This window comes from Triturus cristatus, chromosome 11, assembly GCF_964204655.1.
Source record: "Triturus cristatus chromosome 11, aTriCri1.1, whole genome shotgun sequence".
NCBI classification, from domain to species: Eukaryota; Metazoa; Chordata; class Amphibia; order Caudata; family Salamandridae; genus Triturus; species Triturus cristatus.
The window spans coordinates 875,265,183-875,286,446 of record NC_140594.1 but is presented as its reverse complement, the minus strand read 5'-3'; the positions used below and the strand labels follow the sequence as shown (position 1 = coordinate 875,286,446).

The following is a 21,264-nucleotide window of genomic DNA, read 5'->3' as shown; positions in this document are numbered from 1 at the left end:
TGTAATGTAGGTAAAAAAATACCGATTCGGTAAGTGTCGGTATTTTAGAATCGGTATTTACCGATTCGGTAATGGTAACCTGTATCTCATTAATTCCTATGGGCCAGGAGGCCCATAGGAATCAATGGGAAGCCAGTTACCATTACCGAATCGGTAATGGGGGGAGCTCTATCAAGGGTGGCAGGGTGTCACATTGACACCCTGTTGCACCCCTGATTCCTGCATGTGTGCACATGTGGCACACATACATGCCCTGAGGGCATGTGTGTCTGCCACATTGCACACATCTAAGGGCCAAAAAATGCATTAACTGAGTCATTCGTCATTTGTAAATAACGAATCCCCACACCCACCACACACTCCCGCTACATCTCATTTCTGTATTCGGTATTTACCGAATCGGTAAAATTACCGATTCGGTAAATTACCGAATACAGAAATGAACCCCCTACATATCAAAAGCCTAAATACCGGTCGGTAACGGTATATTTACCGAAAATCGGCCGTTACCGACCGGTATTGGGCTACCTACATATGGCCCTTAATCTCCCCGACCGCCTTGAGACCCTTAAGGATGAGTAATTTGCGCTTTACAAATACCGGATTTAGATTTAGTAACTGCACAGGGAATTTAGCATTAAGTGTCAAATTAACTCTCATTGCCAGGGTGGGGGGGAATATCCATTAATAGGAGTATGCATAGGTATTTGGGGCAGGTGAGTTCCCAGATTTCTGTTGACAATAGAGTGAGAAATGGGCACCAGATCTCTCCAAATTAGGCCCTAGAGGAGGAAAGGGATGAAGCAATCCTCTCCATCTCTACGATATGTCATAATATATGAAGCCACCCCTGATATGTAGGTATGTGTCCGGAGCCCCAATGAGCAAGAATATTCTGGAGCGTTGCCCCTAATTCTAGTCCCATTTGGCTCCCTCTGCGGGATTTGAGCAGCAAGGTTAGGGGGTTGGACAAACCCAGAATTATGTATGCAGGGAACCTGGGCAGTACTCTTTCTGGTGGGGACAGTCCCACAACAAATGTAGCAAGGTGCCTGGGGAACCACAGCCTCTCCAGCAGTCTGAGCTTCACTCTGGGTTGCTGTCTTGGTGGCTAGTCTCAATACTAGCAGTATTGCAGTCTGTGTACCTAGCTCTGTAATAGATCTCTCCCCACTCAGAGGATAACGGGTTCCCCAATTTCACCTCCCACCTCTTCTGACTTGGGATACACAAGGGCCGGGTAAGCTGGCGTAAAAAGGTTTTTAGCTCAGAGAGGAGCCTTTAATCAGTAGTTTTAGTACCAACCACTTTTTGTAGGGCATAAGCTGTCTTCGTACTGCAGGGAGGTTGGATGGATGCAGAAGCCAGTGTTGTAGTTGCAAATAATGTATTCTCTCGCTCTCCAGCAGGTTGTATTGCTGGCTTAATTGAGTCAATGAGATTATCCCGTCCTCATCAAATAGATGACCCCTTGAGCGGCATTTGTCTGACGCCATATTCCAAACGCCCACCTGTTGCACACCCAGGGGAAAAATCTGTGTTATTGAACAGAGGCGTTGTGGGGAGGGGAATTACGTGAGACCCCGTTGGGTCCCCACCTGTTCCCAGGCCTCCATAGCCGTCCTAGTGGTAGGGGGTGCCTGCAGACCCTTTGGTCTTTGTGCTTTGTTTAGGAAGGGGACTTTCTATAGAGGAAGCCCTGCTATCGCTCTGTCTTGGAACAGGCAGTGTTTTCACGATTGGTTTCTGTTCCACTCTAACAGGTAGTGCAGTCGCACCACTTGAAAGAAATGCTGTAGGTTGGCTCTCCTGCCTCCCACGTCCGGAGGTTGCTAACTCAATTCTCTTTGCATTCAGGGGCTATTACTCATCCAGAAAAATAGATTAATTTTTTTTGCAATGTGCAGATATCCCGTTCGTGGGTGTCTCCTGGAAGAGATGCAGGACTCTCGTTAAGGCGGTCATTTTAAGAGCGGCGACTCATTCAAGCTATGAGAGGCGATGGTGTTTCCAACTAGCTAAATCCTCACTATTCCGACAAAGTAGGGAACCGTAGCTCAGTGTAATGGTCTGGTGGATTGAAGAGGCAAGTTGAATTCTTAGGTACGGGATTGACTTATGGACCCATTGTATGGGGTATCGAGCCTTAAGTTAAGCCAGTATCGATAAGGTAAGGAGCCTTGGATTTACTGACATTGATTCGGAATCCCGCTGCAACGCCAAAAGCGGTCAATTCATCTAAAAAAATCGGTAGGGCCGTGCTGGGGTTAGCTAATGAAACTAAAACGTCATTGTTAGAAATGGGGGTCACTAGTCAGCAAGGGTTTGCACCTTTGTCCAAGTAGGGACCCTTCTTCCTAGTCAGGGTAAGGGTGTTACACTCATAAAATAACCCCTTCTCACCCCCTTAGTAGCTTGGCACGAGCAGTCAGGCCTATCTCAGAAGCAGTGTGTAAAGCATTTGCACATAACCAACAGTAATACAGTGAAAACACTGCAAAAGGATACCACAGCAGTTTAGAAAAATATCCAATATTTTTATATATCCAAAATAAGACCAAAACGAATAAAATCCAACACACAGTACTTTAAAAATAAATACTTTGCAAGATATCCTTAAAATTGCAGAAATACCTCACAAACACAGTTCGTATCAGTCGGTAGCTCCGTCCGGGGCTACGGTAATGCTGAAAACAACAGAGTCTAACAGTTCCAGTCGACCGAGCCAGTACAGGCCAGCAAAAGTGTAGACAGACTCGGTAACAGTACCTTTCTCGTTGCGGCTGGCACGTTGGTTCGAGCCGGTCGTGGTAAACGTTGCGGTTGCATTGCAAAATGGAAGCAGCATGGTGACGATCGTCCAGATGGCGTTGGTGAGACCAAGGCTTACGGTACAGGGTGAGGTGGTGCTCAATGCAATGCTGGCAGGTTGCCATGCAAACAGCAGAGCCGATTAGCGGGAGCTGGCGTCGGTCGGCCCAGACTGCTGTGTGGGACGAGGCGGCACATCTTGACACATACGAGCGGTGCCCCCAGCCACGATGCGGTCACGGGTGCTGAAGTCAGCAGCAGCGACAGCGACAGCGACGGTGAGACCAGGATGGTGAAGTGAAGCGAGGCAGTGCGGAGTGTGGTGCCCACAGGTCACGATTCAAGCAGTGCCTCGGCGTCGTCGGTCAGCAGTGGCAGTGAGACCAGGGTTGCGGTGCAAGACAGTGCCTTCAGTGGTGCCGTCAGGACACACAGCTAGTGACAGAGTCGGTTGCGTTTCCCCTCTCTGTGGTAACTGAAACAGCGGTTCCAGAAGCGGTACCCAGAGGTTGGTGAAGTCTTTGCAGTCCCTGAGACTTCAGAACAGGAGGCAAGCTCTACTTCAAGCCCTTGGAATTACTCAGCACAAGTAAAAGAAAGTTCAGTCCAGTTCTTTCACTGCCCAAGTCAGAAGCAGCAACTGCAGGTCAACCCAACAAAGCAGCAACACAGCAAAGGCGCAGTACTCCTCCTGGCAGCTCTTCGATCTCTTCTTGGCAGGTTCCTTGATTCCAGCGAGTTCCAAAATGTTGGAGTCTGGGCCCCAATATTTATACTCAAGACCGCTTTGTTGTCTTAGGCGGAGAGTGGCTGTGCTTAGCTCAAATCAGTTCTGTCCTCTCTGGCCCAGCTTCCTGGCAGGAGGTGGAGACAGCATTGTGGAAGGCAGATCAGGCCCATTCAGGTGAAAGGGAATCTCCTCCCCCTACTCTAAATGCAGCCCAGGTCTTTTCAGCCCAGCCCTGCCTCATCCAGACTCTCTGGAGCCACTGCACATCCCCAGCCCCTGTCAGTCCCAAGCCAGACAGTAAATCCACATCCTAGCAGAGGCACTCTGGATGGCTAAGGAAGAAAATACCTACTTTCCAAAATTGGTATTTTCAAACACAGAGTGTAAAAATACCCTCACTTAAAGATGCATTTTAACATTCTGAGTTCAGGCATACTAAACTTTATTTTGCCACCTTGTTTCCAGGGGTAGTTATGCTTATAACATGTTATAAGCAAACTCCCTATTCTATCCTATGGAAACAGGTAGCCTTGTAGTAGTGAAAAACGAAATTGGCAGCATTTCACTATCAGGACATGCCAGACACACCAGGGCAAGTCCCACCTTTCACATACACTGCACCCTGCCCACAGAGGTACATTGGGACTACCTTAGGGGTGACTAACATGTAAGAAGAGGGAAGATTGGGGCCTGGCAAGTGGGTGCACTTGCCAGGTTGACCTTATAGTTACAAACCGCGCACAGACTCTGCAGTGGCAGGTCTGAGTTACCTTTACAGGGCTACATCTGAGGGTGGCACAATCAGTGCTGCAGGCCCACTAGTAGCATTTGATTTACAGTGGCTTACCAGTAAATGAAATAGGCCAATGATTGAAACACCAATCCGTAATAACAATTTAGAACAGGAGCACATGCACTTTAACACTGAACAGCCATGAGAAACTGCGCAGAGACACTAAACCAGCAAAAACAGAGTAAAAAACGGGAGGTTAGAAAGCAAAAAGACAGGGGAAACATGCCAAAAGATGCCCAGTCTTAACAGTCATCAGCATGTAAGCTAATAGTGTGCGGTTCCCAGCCAAAGGCAATTCTAAAAAGGTAATCTCCGACCCACTGAGCCATGGGCTCCATGTAGAGAGCGAACAACAGGGGTGACAAAGGGCACTCTTAATGAGTCTAGTCTAGTGCCTCTTAATGAGGAAGGGTGCAGACATTAAGTCATTGACCCTAACCGTTGCCATAAGCGAGCTGCAGCAGCTTGAAATCCACACTCTAAAAGAGTCACCGAATCCAAAGTGGGGCAGGGTCATTTCCAAATATGACTAGTGCACCTTCTCGGTATCGATCATTAGCAACAGAGTCTCCCTGCCTGAGTGATTTGCTTTGTCCATTAGGTGTAGTATGCATTTCGTATTGTCACTGCATTGCCTTTGGGGGTGACCCCAGCTTGGTCTGGACTAATGTTGCCAGGCATCCGAGGGCCTAGTCTCGCTGCGAGTATACAGGTAAAAAGCCTAATATCCACATTTAAAAGAGATATTGGATGGTATGAGCTGCAGTGCTGTTCATTCTTCCCAGGGTTCGGGATAACCACTCTGTCCACCGTAAACAGTGAGGAGGGGATGAAATAAATAACCTGGTGAGGATGGAGGCCAAGTCCTGGCAGAAAGTTTTATAGAAGTCTGCCGGGAAGCCACCCAACACCAGAGACTTTAAGGGCTTTTGAAGAGCCACCACAGAAATGACCTCTTCCAGCTTAATAGGGAGTCGAATGAAGCTGCATGCGTTGGGGAGACTCTGGTTGTTTTAACTCCCTGCAAATACGAGGCGGGGTATTGTGGGTCGCGGTCTTGCCTTGAATAAAGGTTGTTATTAAAATCCCTAAATGCTGAAGGTAGGGATTTATCATCCAGCACCTCACCACCATCTGATGCTCTCAAGGAGTGGAAGCCTGATAGTTGCAGTTAATTTATTAGCTAACAGGCATCCGTGCTTATCTCTCCCTGCATAGAAGGAGTGTTTTAGTCTGAGTGCTGCGTATTCAGCCCTATCTAAGTATATTCTCGGCAGTTGGGTTCGGGCGGCTTGTAACTGGTACCATATCCTCGTACCCGTTCTAGTTCCTTGACATGACTGACCAACTGACCCCTTTTCTCTTTGTGGATCTTATTATCCGCCGCCGAGATAGCTATGAACTTTCCCCTTATAACATCCTTCCGGGCCTCCCAAAATGTGTAGTATCAGGGGTTTCATTGAATTCAAGGAAGTTAGAATTGCTAATGCAACCTGTGATATGACCTTGGGTCGCTGCAAAAGGGTCTCCAGCGGTTGGAGGGAATTCTAATGTGAGAGTTACTGCGTCCTGGTCAGATAAGGCAGCGGTTTCTATGTCAGATGCTACTGTGAGAGTGTGTAGTCTCTTGTCTCTAGAAAGTAGTCTAGTTGTGCATGCAATTTGTGTGCATGGGGAAAAAAGGTATAGTAGAGTGCTTGTGGGTGAAACTCTCTCATTAGGTCACGCAAGCCCAGCTCTCGCAACCATTCAACCCCTCCCTCAGACAACCCCTCCCATGGCCTGTTTGGCCATAGCTGTGCGTCGTCCTATCTTTGTCGGTATCTAATACCAAGTTAAGGTCCCCACTCAGGAGGATACGCCGTTCCTGAGAGGACATCACCTTCGATACGGCCATATATAGGATTTGTTCCTGTTCTCCATTGGGGGTGTATATCGAGCCCACCACAAGGGGTTGGTCCCTACAAACACGGTGTATGCAATGAGTCTACCCTTTATTTCTGCCACCCTGGGACCCACCCTGCCCCTAAAAGACTTGGATATTAGTAAGGCCACCCCCACCGTTTTAGTGGGTGGGGAGGAAAAGAACTCGCGAGGGAAGTGGGGGATCGAAGTCTGTGTCCGTCCCTAACCAGAATATGGGTTTCCTGGAGTAAGTATATGTCAACTCAAGAGTTTTCAAGGTACAACAATATTGCTCTGCGTTTGATTGGGTTGTTGAGGCCTTTCACATTCAATGTGAGGACTTTGACCTGCTGTCGACTCTTGTGCACGTATGTTAAAGTAAGGCTAAGCAATACGCACATGATCCGATTACAACCTCCCTCGCTCATCCTCCCATCTCACGGCCCCTTCCTGAGTGTATCTATTCCGTCCCCTGCCATTGTCAAAGAGGAGTACTCCCCCCCCCCCCCCCAAAATCAAAACCAACATAATGCAAAAACATGGGAATAACAAGATCAAGTCCAGAACTGTCAGAACAAGTCCACATTTCTCCGGCAAATGGTAGTAAAGGGTCAGTATTGTGGCCCCTTGGATCCCCCCCCCCCACATCCCACTCAGCCAACCTTTCATTGAGTAGCAATTCCAATGCCAAGTTCGTGCATATGCTGTCCCTTTAGACTAGTCTCTGGTCAGTGACTCCAGCACTGCTTGACGTTCCAGTGCGATCATGGCCAGAGCAAGTTTCGAGTTCCTAGAGACTGGCTCACGTCTTTACAATCGAGGACGCCTGCAGTACGGTTGTTTTGTTGATTCCGCCTCCTGAACACCACTAGTAGAGCCTTCTATACCGAGTATCTGGCAGGTCCTCCAGTGAACTGAGTTGATATAGCTTGCCATCGAGACAGAAGATAAGTCGAAAGGGGTGGCCCCAGGAGGAAAAGACACCAATGTTCTGCAGGTGGGTGGTCGCTGGGTGAAACCCAGGCCCTTCTGTAGAGTTATCGTAGCTAAATCTTGATAAAGAGTCTTCGTGTCCCCCTAGAGGTCAGTGAGTATTTTCCGCAAGCCTTTTATAGGATGTTTTCTTTTAACTGAAAATTGTGGATACTGGCTAGAATGTCCGCGAGGTCCGTACCTTCTGCAAAGGATGACACTTCCTTGATTTGAATGTTATTCCACCTCAACCTGTTTTCTAGCTCCTCCGCATGGGCCTGCAAATCAATATGCTGTTCTTGTAGGCAGATCAACTCTTGCTGTAAGTGTTCCACTTCTTCATCGTAGAATGTTCCTGGTCTTCGATAGCTGAGACCCGATCTCAAATTGCGTCCACATCATGTCTGATTTCTTTGATGTCGCTGGAGAGATCTTATTTGACTGATGGTCCTCGCAGAGAGGAGAACAGGGCCTCCATGAAGGAATGAGTTGTAGAAGAGCTCGACAACCCCCGGTGGAAAAAAGGCCAGTTGGCTTATTTTCAAGATGGAGACAGCCCTGTTCCTGGTGCCCAAGATGTGAACGAAGGGAGCCTGCAGCTTGGGGAGCAATCCCAGGGTCTCCAAGAGTCTTATCAAAGCAGTCTCTGTCCAGGGCTCAGCATTGGGCCCGTCATAGCCCCCCCCTTTTAGATCAGCAATGGGCTGCCTCCGCTAACCAGCAAGGTGTATCGTCTTAACTTGGGAGGCGGGGCCGAGCCATTCCCCCACCCTCCTACGTGGGTCCTGGTCCCCAACTCCCAGCACGTGGATGGAATCCTTTCTGTAATGTAGAACGGTCCCTGTGTGTGTGTGTGGGGGGGGGGTAAATGGGATCGTTCTGTGTGTGCTGCTTGGGGCCACCTCGAGTACACCCACCCCCTCACTCGGGGAAATGTGACTGCAGGTACCTCTTATTGTGCCAGCAGTGAACAAGGGTGTCTCCCTGCACCCCGGTGGCCCTCAGCGAATGGCACAGATAGGTGCTTAAACAACTGGTGTCCTCCGCTGACCAGCAGTGTCTGCCTCCGACATCCACAGGCCCCAGGGACTGGATCAGGTGCCAAGCAGTGGCTCCACACCACACAGGTCACTCGGAAGCCAAGCCCACCACCCACTGCAGGCGGCCCCCATGCAGGTCCAGCTACTCACTGCGAGCCCCTCAGGTAGGATCAGGGCCTCTCTGCTTCTCTGGCCGCAAGGTCCTCAATAACCAGTGCAGTCAACTCCCAACAAGTGGTCCGGGCTTTGGCGTCGGCCACCAGTCTACTCCGGGACCCACCATGCCCACTTCACTCAGTGTGGGCCCTTGCTGCTGCTACGGATGCCCCCTTCAGGCACTTGTTACCGGCTCCCAGGGGGGGACCGGCCCCACACTTCAAATGGGGCCATCTGTGGGACTGCACAGCTTTGGGCACTCGCATTGTTGCTCAAAGTGTAGGCCCGGTGGCAGAGCCTCACCAGCGGAGGGAACCAGCCCCACCGCATTTGAAGCTGGGGCCGACGCTGTCAGTCTCTATGTAGGTGCACACGGGGCCGGGCAGCCCACCGCGACCTACGGTGGCCCCTCGAGACCACCCCCCTCCTTCAGCTGATGCACTAGGCTGCATCCGCCATCTTGTTGTGCCTGCCCCTCTAGCTTACACTTAAACTTTACAAATAGAGTTTTCAATTGCATCTTAGCATTAAATGGCTACAAATTAAGTAAGCCTTCTTCCATATAGATATTTGAAAAACGCATAAAGAGTTATTTCCGTATGCACCTTAATGGAGGGAGTTGTTTTTATTGGCAACACAGAGAAACCCAGGGAAGTCCGCTCAAGGAATACTTAATGTATTATGTATTTATACTTCACATTTACAAATCCAGCAGTTTTTTCACCTTCTTTTTTTATTTACACCTAACATGCACTTAGTACTTTAGAGGGCAGTACACAGGCCTGGCCTATCGCTTAGTTGAAGATTTATATTAACACAATTTGCAAAGTTACAACTTGGTTGCATGGCCTTTTACAACTGCAACTTTTAAATTACTTTTACCTCATGTGATCCTGTTGGAAATGGGGGTCTCCAGTTGGCAGTGGTATACACCCTGTCCCAGTAGGGACCCTTCTTTCTAGTCCGGATTGAGTAAAGTGCACACCTATGGTTGCCTGTGCTCACCCTCTGATCGCTTGGCACAGAGCAGACAGACTAAACTACAGAGGCAATGTGTAAAGAATTTGTATAAAACCCACTGAAAACGCCACAAATGGACAACACACCAGTTTAGAAAAATAAATTATCTTTATCTAAATCAAACAAGACCAAAGCAACAAAAATCCAAAATACACTTATCAAAATAACCCTTGTAAAAGATCCAAAGTACAGCACCTACCACAAGGTGTGCGGGCCGTCTACAGAGTCACACGGACCCCCAGAGGCACAGTACCTTTTGTAATGATTAAAAAAACAATGGTGTCGCATGGCATCCTAGAGGTAATACGGCGCCTGGCGCTCTCAGTTCCTTACTGCCGCTGGGGAGGTGAGGTATCCGTTCCTTAGTGTTGCAGGTGAGGGGAGGCTTTGGTTCCTTACTGTGCAGGGGAGGTGGTTCGGCGGCGGTGCGTCTGTTGCTTATGACGATGCAGCGTCAGGCAGTCACCCACGTGGGTTATTGACTCCGCGATGGTGCGCGGAAAGCGCTGGATTCGGGTGGTGCTTTGTGTGGACCACAAGTGGTGCTCTTTGCCCAGTACAGACAGCGACCTCGACGATGGCATCGGAGTCGATGCGGAAAGGGCATCAGCTTGCGCCTGGGCTGCTAGTCGTCGCGGTGGGTGCTGTACTCACTCAGTGAGCAGTGACCGTTGCAGGCAGCGACGTTGGAGACTGCGTCGGGGATCCTTTTGAGCCCAGCAAACACCATCAGTGGCCCAGAACTGGGATTGGTACCACAAGGCAGATCAGAACTCCCAGCAGTGGAGTTTAGGGAGGCTGCAAATGAAGTCTTTGTGTCCGTGTGACAGCGTAACAGGAGGCAAGCTCTACTTTGAGCCCTTGGCAATCTTCACAAGCAGGATTCACAGCAAAGTTCAGTCTTTGTCCTCTTTCAGGTAGAAACAGGCAACTGCAGGCCAACCCAGCAAAGCAACACGCAGCACAGGGGCAGTAATCCTCCTCACAGCTCTTCAGCCCTTCTCCTTGGCAGAAGGTCCTCTTGATTCAGAAGTAGTCTAAAGTTCTGGGGGTTTCGGTGTAATACTTTTACCCCTTTTTCTCTGTGAAATCTTTGTTCAGAGAGTCTCTCCTGCTCAGCAAAACCAGTTCTGTCCTCCCTAGTGCAGCCACACTACAGGGAGTGGAAACAGCATTGTGCAGGTCAGCCACAGCCTATTCAGGTGCTAGTGGCAACTCCTTCCACCACTCTAGCCCAGGATGGCTCATCAGCATGTGCAAGGCACACCTCAGCTCCCTTTGTTTGAGTGTCTGGAGTGAATGCACAAACAAGTCCTTGTCACTCTAAAACCAGACGTTGATTCCACAGGCAAAGGAACAGGATGGTTAAGCATGAAAATGCCCTCTTTCGAAAAGTGATATTTTGAAACACAATGTAAAAACCACCTTTACTAAAAGATGTGTTATGAAATTCTGAGCTCAGGGAACCCAAACTCCATTTCTCTATCTTTTCCCAATTGGAAGTTACACTTAAAATGTTACAAGACAGATCGAATGATTACCTATGGGAGAGCTAGTCTTGCAATAGTGTAAAACGAAGTACACAGCATTTCACTATCAGGACATGTAAAACTTACCACTACATGTCATAACTTTTTCATATCGTGTATGAAAAAACAAGGGTCACCTTACTCACACGGAACCAGGGTACTTTACAGTTTAACAGACAACAACAGTTCCTGTGGACAATCAACAAATGATACTTGATATATAAGAGCACAATCAAAATAATCGAAGGCAGTTCGATTATTGTGATTGTGCTATTATATATTGAGTATCATTTGTTGATTGTCCACAGGAACCGTTGTTGTCTGTTAAACTAACCTTTTCATACACTGCACCCTGCCAATGGGGCTACCTTGAGCCTACCTTATGGGTGACCCTCATTTAAGAAAAGGGAAGGTTAGGGCCTGGCAAGTGGGTGCACGTGCCGGGTCTATGTGGCAGTTTAAAAACTGCGCTCACAGACACTGCAGTGGCAGGTCTGAGAGACGTTTGAAAGGCCACTTGTGTGGGTGGCACAGTCAGTGCTGCAGGACAATTGGTAGCATTTGATTTACAGTCCCTAGTCACATACGGTGCACTTTACTGGGGATTTATCAGTAAATCAAATATGCCAATCATGGATAACCAATCATAATCAAAAGTTACACTGGGAGCCCTTGCACTTTGGCACTGATCAGCAGTGGCAAAGGGCCTGATTCACATAAGTAATCTGAGACAAAATCCTAACTTTACGACTGTATTCACAAAGGGCACTTAGGAGTAGTAGCGTTAGGATTTTGTCTCAGTTAAACTCAAGTTTTGGTCTTAAGTTTAACTTAAGTAAAACTTAAGTATAACTGAGTCAAAATCCTAACTTTAATACTTTTAAATCAGATTACTTTTGTGAATCGGGCCCATAGTGGCCAGAGTACCCAATTCAGCAAAAACGAAATCCAGCACACAGTCAAAAACACAGGCGGTAGACGCAAAGTCAGGGGAAACCACACCAAGGTTTCACAGATCCAGTAAGGTGTGAATTTTATGGTATCCACTATGTTTTAATTTGTACTTTCGTATTGTTATGGCCATCATGGCTGCAAACAAAGATTTGATTTGAATATTTGGATCATAACAGCACTAGATTACGCAATTCCACACAAACCAATTTTTCCAGCAAAATCTGCTACGTCAGCACCATTGAAATCTTATGGAATGCAGGAGGCCAAGTGGAATTGTAAAAAACATAGGAACCTATGTGGCATACTGCTTATGACATAAATGAAAAGCTGTGTTTGGAAATGGTTTGTGTGAATAAGAATCGGTGTGTACAGCTTACTATCAAAGGAGTAATTCCACTAACCATACCGGGGAGGTTTTTAAAAATTTAAATATTTCCACCCCTGCAGTAGAAAAAATGTATCATTGTTCTGACCCAGAAACTTTGTGATAACCTCATGACCCTTTTCAATAGAAAATAATAGATAAACTTAAGTGATATTGATCAAAAAGATTTAGTTTTTTTATATGTTCTGTACAAAATTGAGTTATTGGTTGAGGGAGTTGGAAGCCTGACTCAGGCAACCACCACAAATGTCAATAATTTAACCTGTGCATACCCTCTGGTAGCTTGCCACAAAAGCAGTCCAGCATAACTTAGAGGCACTGTGTTAAGGATTTATGCAGCTCACAAACAGTAATATAAAGTGGAAACACAACACAAGAAAACCCCCAGACTAATTTAGGAAACTATAGAAAGTGATAATAAACTGACGCAAAAACAAATTAAATCCAATCAGTAGAACCGTAGTTATGAATTAAAAATAATGTTATTGAAAAATGTTGCCTAAAAGATGTGCCAACCTCGGGTATCTGGTCATGCAAGACCTGTGCAAAATTAAAAGTTATGGCTGACGGATGGAGCGTGGGTTGGATGCGTGAGGTGGATCGGCCTGGTCTTGATATACCTTCAATCTTTGAAAATGTTCGAAGCAAAAATCCAAGAGAAGGTAGAGTTCAGCGGGGCAAGGCAGCCATCTCTGTCCAAGGAGTCATTATCAGTAAGCTGCTGGATGAAGTTTTGGTGAAGCCGTTGACAATGGCGGAAAAAATGCTCAGAGCGGGAAAGCTGGATTTCCAGGCTGAGGAGCATGTTTTCGTCGATGGGGAACCTGTCGCCATTGGGCCTGGTGAAGATTTTAGGTTTGGAACTTTTGGAAGTCGAAAACCTCTAGATGGATGAAGTATCAGTTTATCAGTTGTAGCCAGAGTGCTTCAGGATATCAGATACTATTACTCGGAGGTCCAGCTGAACAGGAATTGCTGCTGCGGAGAAGAACGATTGCCCACTGCTGATTCTCCTTTTAGCAAATCTGCTGGCAGGAGGCTATGGTTTTCTGTCAGTTATTTCGGCCCTTTTTGCCTAAGTTCCAACTTCTAGGGTTAAGCAGGAGTAGCACCGCTAGCACCGAGTCCAAAGGTCCCGGACCAGGTAGTCACCACTAGGGGTTAGAACTCACCCCGGGCAGAGACCAGGTGCAGGGTTCAAGGTCTCTGGAGATTGTGAAGTCCCTGTAGTTCTGCGTTCAAGAAAATGACCCTCTCCCCTTCAAGTAGCAAGACGCGACTCAAACAGCAGGGCAGTCCTCTAAAGAATAAGGTAGGCCTCAAGCAGCTCGGCAGGCTCCTGATAGCGGCAGGGTAGTCCTCTGAAGAACAAGGCAGGCCAATGATGTGACCCTGGGCAAGTATTTTAATTCACTGAGACGCCATTTTCTTCTTTATCACAAATGAAAGCACCTTAAAGTACATGAGTTCAGGATGTCTGCTGTACAGAAAGCTATTTTGTTTGATTTAATAAACTAAATATTAGCTCCATATAGAATACACATCTAGCCACATAAAGGATACACATGACCACTGACTTGCCTCTTAGTTCATTGACTGCATTGTCATCAGGGTGGGGGGAGAAATGCTTTTCAAAACATGTTTAAAAGCTGTCACTTTTAATAAATACATGACTAAAGCATAAAGTAGGAGCACACTGTCATTTGCAATCAGCAGATTTTACAATGAAATTGACACAGAATTTGTCACTGACGTGGTTTTCAAACTATTTAGTGTACAATGTTTGGAAATAAAGTGTCTGCAAATATTTGTCATTTGCACATCACCAAGTAAAGTGTGCTGATTTGTTTTGCTCCTATTTAAATTGTTGTATCACACTTCTGAATTACAAAAAAAGTTATTTCATAATTTCTATTATATTTTGAAATACTTGTACTATTCATTTACAAGCAGTTTAAATGGTGGAGGAAAAAAGCTAAAATTTGACATCCTTTTGTTTCACAATTCTTGTCAGCTCACTTGACAAAAACCATTATCTGTAATAAGTTAAAGAAAGGTAAAAATCATTTTCCAGGAACAGATTTGCAAGAATTAGTAAAAAGTCAAACTGACCTTTGACATCTGTCCTTAAGCAGCAGCAAATGTGTCAAGATTAAAAACAAGATTTAAAGGCCTCTTAATTAATTGCTCATTCACTTTCTGAATAAACAGAACATCTGTTTCTTTCAGTTTAAGTTCACTCCCCAGCAAGGAAGAATACATTCTAAAAATAGCTCGACCTGAAAAAATCTCACTCACAATTGCTAGTGGGCGAGTAGATTTTTGGGGGCCTGAGGAGTTCCAATATATATATATCTGTTGCCAGTGTTAGAAGTGGGGGTCACATCCAGGCTATCCCCACATCTGATTCTGGAAAGTTCTTCCCTTCCCCTGCCAAGGCTCCAAGAAATCTGCTGGGACAAAAGACTAGTGTCAGGTTTGTTTGTGAGTGTGCTGTTGGCATTCCTTAGTTATGTAAGTTGGGTAGGGAACAGCTCCACCCCACCATCCTGGCAGGATGAACAACTAGTCCCTCTTTCCCTGACTGTTTGAGAGGAAGACACAAAGTGCAGCAGCAGAGCTATTCACAGTCATGTTACCGAGGACCAGCAGCAGGCACCAAATGGTTAAAACCAGAAAATTACAGCCCTATGTTGCTATTATAATTTACTACCAAAAGTCTAGAGAGCTTGGTTAATTCACAATAGTCTATATGCTTAGATACCATCTCCTGTTTTGATCATAGTCAAACAGGCTTTAAGCCTTCCTTCCTCACCAAAACTGTACTTCTGGCTGTATTCAATGAGATTTATATTCATTTGAACGGAGGAGGTACTGCATTGTTGAATTTATGCTTTCTCTTTGCTGCCTTTGGCACCATCCCCTACTCAATCTATCTAGAGAGATTTGTGAGGCTAGTGTGGGGAGGCAGTGCCATGGAGTGTCCATCTAATTTATCATGAACAGCTTGCAAGCTGTTTCTTTACTTCTATCAGAGTTTAAATCCCTTGCTCTTGGGTGCTGCTGGGCTCCGCCCTGAGTCCCACCCTATTAAGCCTTTATATAGCTGCTCTCAGATGATCATTTGGGATAAACTTATTAACTTATCGGATGACACCAAATTTATATTTCATTTAGATGGGAATATGTTATGTCAGTCCATATTTAGAGAATGTATGGGCCCCATTGTAAATTGGATGGATGTTAACTCGTTCCAACTTAATTCGACTGAAACCACCTCAGAGTGTTGAAGTCCAGAACGGTGACTTGAAATGTCATGTTCAATGCCCTTTCTATCCAAACACGTCTCTAATTTAGGTAGACTTGCAGTTAACAATTCAGGGACACATCTCTGTGATCAGCTCAACCTTCTCTATCCTGTTAAAAGTCCTAACAAAGTTCTGCCTTCGCTTCCCTCAGACCTTAGAGCAACTGTGGTCCACTCCCCGATACTGTCAAGGATGGGCTACTGTAATTCTCTCTTTGCTCGAAAATCCCTGGTATCTTGTACATCCCCTATAGATTTTCTAAAATACTGCAATCAAGCTGATTCTCAGACTGAATTAGCAATCCCATATGTCTCATCATTCGAAGACACTCCGCTGGTTGCCCACTTACAAACGCAGTTTGTTCAAATCCATTGCCTTCAAGCTATTCCCCAGACTGCTCCCAGATATAAAAGAGAACTCAGACTCTGACCATCTTGTTGACATACAAGGAAAGAATGGGCGATGGAGCCTTTACTGTGGTGACAGTCATGGAACACTTTACTCGTGGCATTATGTGAACCTTTATCTTAATTGCATTTCTGCACTTCTAAAAACCCATTTGTTTATATATAACTGGTGTGGTTTGGTTTTGTGAATGCAACAAAACGTTAAGCAATGTTATTTTTTCAGAGCAAGGTGTAAAACTTGTATTAATGCCCGAAAATATGCTCAGTAAATTTAGAATTTTTTTTATGACAATATAATTAACTTTCCCTAATAGTACTCAGCGCTTTCTGTGCAATCATTAGGGATATGCATTTAGCAGGGCTAAAATAATTTAATAGCCAAGCACAATGTTTGATTCTAGAGCATTTTTACACTGGTTTCAGGGTCTTTTGATTGTCACCATATGGCTATATTGAAGCTGGGACCGGACTTTTGGTGAGAATTGTACTTTGCTGCTGGCTGCTCAGGGAAAGAACTTTAGTGTCTTTGCACCATCAATCAATCAATCAGTGGTTTATAGAGCACGCTACTCACCTGTGAGGGTCTCAAGGCGCTGAGTTAATGCGCATAAGAGTTAATGGGCAGCAGTGTTGGGTCCTGGGGGGGGTCACTCATGGAAAACTTGAACGCAGTTATAGGAGAGCTGCTGGGTATGTAGTGCTCTGCTGCTCAGGGTCCTCACATGACTTGAAGTGATGAAGGGCTATACTTCGGCAAGCTCATGGGAGTTGCTGATCTTCAGCATTGCTTGTAGAATGTTGTACGCCGCAAGGAGGGTGTAGCATAGCGCAGGAGTCCGGCACACATGCAGTATGTAGTCATCAGAGATATACATTCTCAGGCAGCAGGGAAAGATGTCAGCTGGCTTCAGGACCGCGGCTCGTAAGTGATGCATTGGTTAGATTGGGCAGGAGTTGCATGCTTCTGGTCTTGGCAAGGCTTCTGCTTCCGACTTCCCACTGCAAATTGCTGAACACTGAACTCGGACTCTGGTTGAACAGGGCTGGTCCTCTCCTCTGTTGGACAGTTCACCTCCAGGGTCTCTCAGCAGCATTCTGCAGTCTCTTCTCCCATTCTTAAGGTATGCTCTTTAAAAGAGGATAGCCATATTTCTGTCTCTGGCACTCGTCTGTTTTTACTGGTGTGCAGAGCTCCAAGAGGGAGACGATGAACATCTTATTTATTGCAGGAATCCACTTCTAACCCATTGTATGGGCAGTTAGCCGACCAGACAAATTTAAATTTCCTGCAGATCGTTTATGGGAAACAGTGAGCTCAAACCACATTTTATATTTAAGTTGCCATATTGTTGTGGCTTCAGATGAAACTTTCCTGTTTTTTTGTATTGAACACGTTTTATGCCCCTCAGCACTAAGCACAGGATGCAGCAAAGGAGCAACTAGCCCTTCTTCTCTGTAGGAGGTGCACAGCCTTGTCTTGCCTTTGGTTGTTTTTGATCAAGCCACGTTATGGCCCAGTCTATTGGAACTGTCTTAGCTCAGTCCACTGAAACACAAGAGGTGTGTCTTTCCACCTGCTTCATGATGAGTGTTGGAAGCCAAAGATTTGCACTTTGCTGTACAAAACACTCTAGAGGAAGAGCTGAATTAACAAGAACAGCACAAGTGGGTTATGCAGGGTGAAGGAAGACAGAACGCTCCTGCTCATACTACAGCATGGAGAACCCTATTTACTGAGGCATTCCATTGTTACAGAGGGATCTAACACATGTACAGCACCTCCAATGTTTCCCAAAACTCTCCTACATGCTACAGATTGAGTAAGGGTGAATAAAGGGGTCCAGTTGTGACCTATTTCCCAGATTTTCCTGGGAGAGCCAGTGGACTGTCTCCTAACTAAGTTACAGACAAAAAGAGTCTGTACCCCCAATTACAGAATAAGGTGCCACATCAAAAGGGGTGTCACTTTAGGTAAACACCACTACCCAACCAAATCTCGAACTCTTTTGTGCTGTATACGACATGCCTAGGGCATGGTGACATGGGTTTCTTGGACAAGAAGGAATATTGACTCCACCAAAACTTGATAATCAAAATGAGAAGCAGATTAACACATAGATGGCGATGCCTGACCCTCCAGTTTCTCACACATGCATTGTAACAGTTAAAGGTGAATAGAGTTGTTTGTTTAGTTGAGTGTTTTAAGCACTAGATGTCATATTTGTATGTTTTCTAACCGCTGATTTAACTAGTTTAATCTGTTCAATTAATAAACTCTTTAGCTAAAAGTAGAGAAACTCCTTTTGCTGTCCTAAAACAAGTAATTTTTGACTCCTTAATATGCTGATTTTCATTAGAGTAATATAATGTTGGAATCGTTGTTTCTTATCTTATAGCTGAAATGTCCTACACTTACTTATAACGATAAGATTCAAGCACTTTTCACTATGGTTTGTGCCCATGCTAATGTGTCTTTTTGTTGTCCTCTTGTCTAGAATGTAAAATTCAACTTTTTATCTTGTAATGACGTGTAACAAACATTAGGCTGCTAACGTTTATGTACAGGACGAAGGAGGAAACTGATGTACAATGCCTAACTATAATACCTGGCAGTTTGTTGTTTGAAAATGCATTAAATTCCCTTATCTCAGTTAGATGGAATATTTTTTAATTTAACATTGTTTTGTGCAGTCTTGTTGACAGTGCTTTCTCTATTATTCTCTTCCCCAAAGAGACTCTATTTCTTCACATCGTGAACATGTACATCACATGATGAGAAGCTTTTCTGAACCATTTGGGCGGGATCCATTTTTCTCGATAGTAGGTGATGGAGAACGTCCAGATCGTCGAGTGGCCAAGAGGGACAATCTGATGGTTGGTTGCTTTTTTTAACTTTGTTTCAAATCAGTACTTTGCTGAATAAACTTGGCATGTTCAGTGATAATATGTATTAGCTTGTGGTTATACCTTTTAATATAGTTTTGTATTTTGAACCATTAATGTTTCCTGAATCATGTATACTTAGTGTGTCAATTTACTGAAATGGTTAGCCTTTTTTCAACAAACTGTATGAGCAAAATTGACCCTGTTAAACTTTAAACTATTGGCAACAATATATACATATTCGTGTGCATAGTGGCTTCAAGTTTATCATAGAGAAGTCACCTAGCCAGGGTGTGATATACTCTGAATGTGACTCTGTTACTGGCCCAGTGTTTTTTTGCTGATCAACCCCTGTCAGACTTCTGAGCATAGCAGAAATGCAATGCTGTGGAGAATTGGGGAAAGGGAGTAGACTGGGGAATCGGATACCTTACAGCTGATAATGCTGGTGCCCAAGGAAACATTATGTCAGAGCATCCTGACCTGTAGCTCACTGTGAAGCTTCCACACTGATCTAAATGCTGGCATTCAAGAGGTCCCCGCATCCCTATGCCCGCCATGGCTGGTAAGTTCAGAGAACTACTTTGTAGCAGAGAAAGATGCATGAAGAGGTTCTTCATGCAACGTGTCATGGGAGCAGCTGTTTGTCAGGCCTTGCAACACCCAGGTGACAATTTAGATTATTTGGAGAAAACCACTTCCCCAACAGTCAAAACTCTTAATTTAACCTGCATTGGCCGGGAAAAATCTTGGACAAGTCTGTAGGTGTTTTTCATGCCAGGCTATGCCACCGCGCTAGGACATCCATCCAGGGATTTTAGACATCAGTGCTTAGTTCAGATTGCGAGAGAACCATGCATATCTTGCTTTGCATCAATGAAGTAAGAAAAGTGAATTATCAGAAGGGGGTGGTGCGGCATAAACATGTAACAACTTATGGAGCGCCACAGATGATGTAGAACCCGCGGCTGAAGGACCTGTGCCCCCAGTGTGTGCCATACCTTGTGCATCCAGGGGGTTCATCAAGCTAGGGAAACTCTACCCCTCCCCTTAAAATTATTTCCTGGAATATTGCAGGAATCCTCTCCAAAATAACGAACAAGGACTGGCTAGGGTATATCAGAGGCTTCAACATCATTTGGCTCCAGGAGACCTGGTCCAGAGATGATATTAGCATAGATGGGTAGCGTTCTTTCTGCGTTCCTGCTTTACCATCAGTTGCAGGAAGGGCCAAGGGAGGGATTATGGTGTTCATAGCAGTACAATATGGATCTTTAAAAGCCAGCTGTTTAAACTCGTCACCCAGGTATCAGTTAATTATGATCTCTAATTTAATTAAGGTCAGAGTGTTATTGGTGAATTGGTACCACAACATCTTTGCTCAAAACAACTGTCAGGTTATCGATCAAATCCCTAAAAAATGAAATTACTCAAGTTACTGGGAAGTGGCAGCCATTATGTATCCTTTGGATAGGGGATTTTAACTGTATAACTTGTAAGTATAGCTCCCAATGTGTTTGTGGGCTGGTAGATACTGAGGGCCAGCCACAGCCCCACTTCACTCTTTCGCCCCAGGGCGAAGCCTTAAACTCTATTCTTGTAGGGAATGATTTATGCTTTATGAATTGTTTAGTTAGTGACTCCTTATCACAGTGTCCACATATGTGGCAGTGCCAGCTTCATTGATTTCATGTTAATATCGAGGAACTTTACGCTTGTTCATGATTTTATGATGAAATCTAATTGTGCGAGCTACCGTAACCACCTCATCACCTTCATTAAGTTAAAGACCCAGGTGAGGTAAGGCGATGATCGCTTGATTCATTATCAGTCGAATAACAGAGTCAGATTAAATTGGGGCAAGATCAATCCCCACAAATTTGAGGAAGATACCATCAGAGGAAACTATCACACAATAATGGGGTGTCTGCAGTTAGACTCCTCACCAAGGGACGTTGTCTGGGAGTTCGGATTATTGTGCTCCGATGTAGCCAAACGACTGACCAGGAGCGCCCAACATAGGGAACCCCAGGAGGCCTGATGGTTTAACTCCGAGTGTGCCAGAGCTCATAAGGAATTAAAAAGGGCACTCCATGCTACTCTGCGCAACAGAGATATAGTCAAAGCTGCAAGGTACAAATATAAACTTGTCATTGAGGAAAGTAAAGCAGAATTGAGAAGCTCAGCATGGGAAGATCTAGAGAGTGCTGAAGTCCTAAAAGATACACACAAAAAAAGGAAATTATCAACCGCCCTTTTTTTACTGAAGAAGTGAGACAGATGCACTCACTAATCTTGGGAGATGCTTGGGTAGCTCATTTTACTGGTATTTTTAATCCACAGCACAAGAGGGTAGAGGAGTTGATAAGGG

At 45.3% G+C, this 21,264-nt stretch overlaps 1 protein-coding gene across 2 annotated transcripts in view; it reads left to right on the top strand.

Moving 5' to 3' along the window:
- MLF1 (myeloid leukemia factor 1) overlaps positions 1-21,264 on the top strand; it is a 179,956-nt gene that overhangs the window by 4,126 nt on the left and 154,566 nt on the right. For both annotated transcript variants that reach the window (XM_085634742.1, XM_085634741.1), the window contains exon 2: positions 18,743-18,884. In XM_085634742.1, the coding sequence (XP_085490868.1) occupies positions 18,743-18,884 (142 nt within the window). The remainder of the gene's footprint in view (positions 1-18,742; positions 18,885-21,264) is intronic.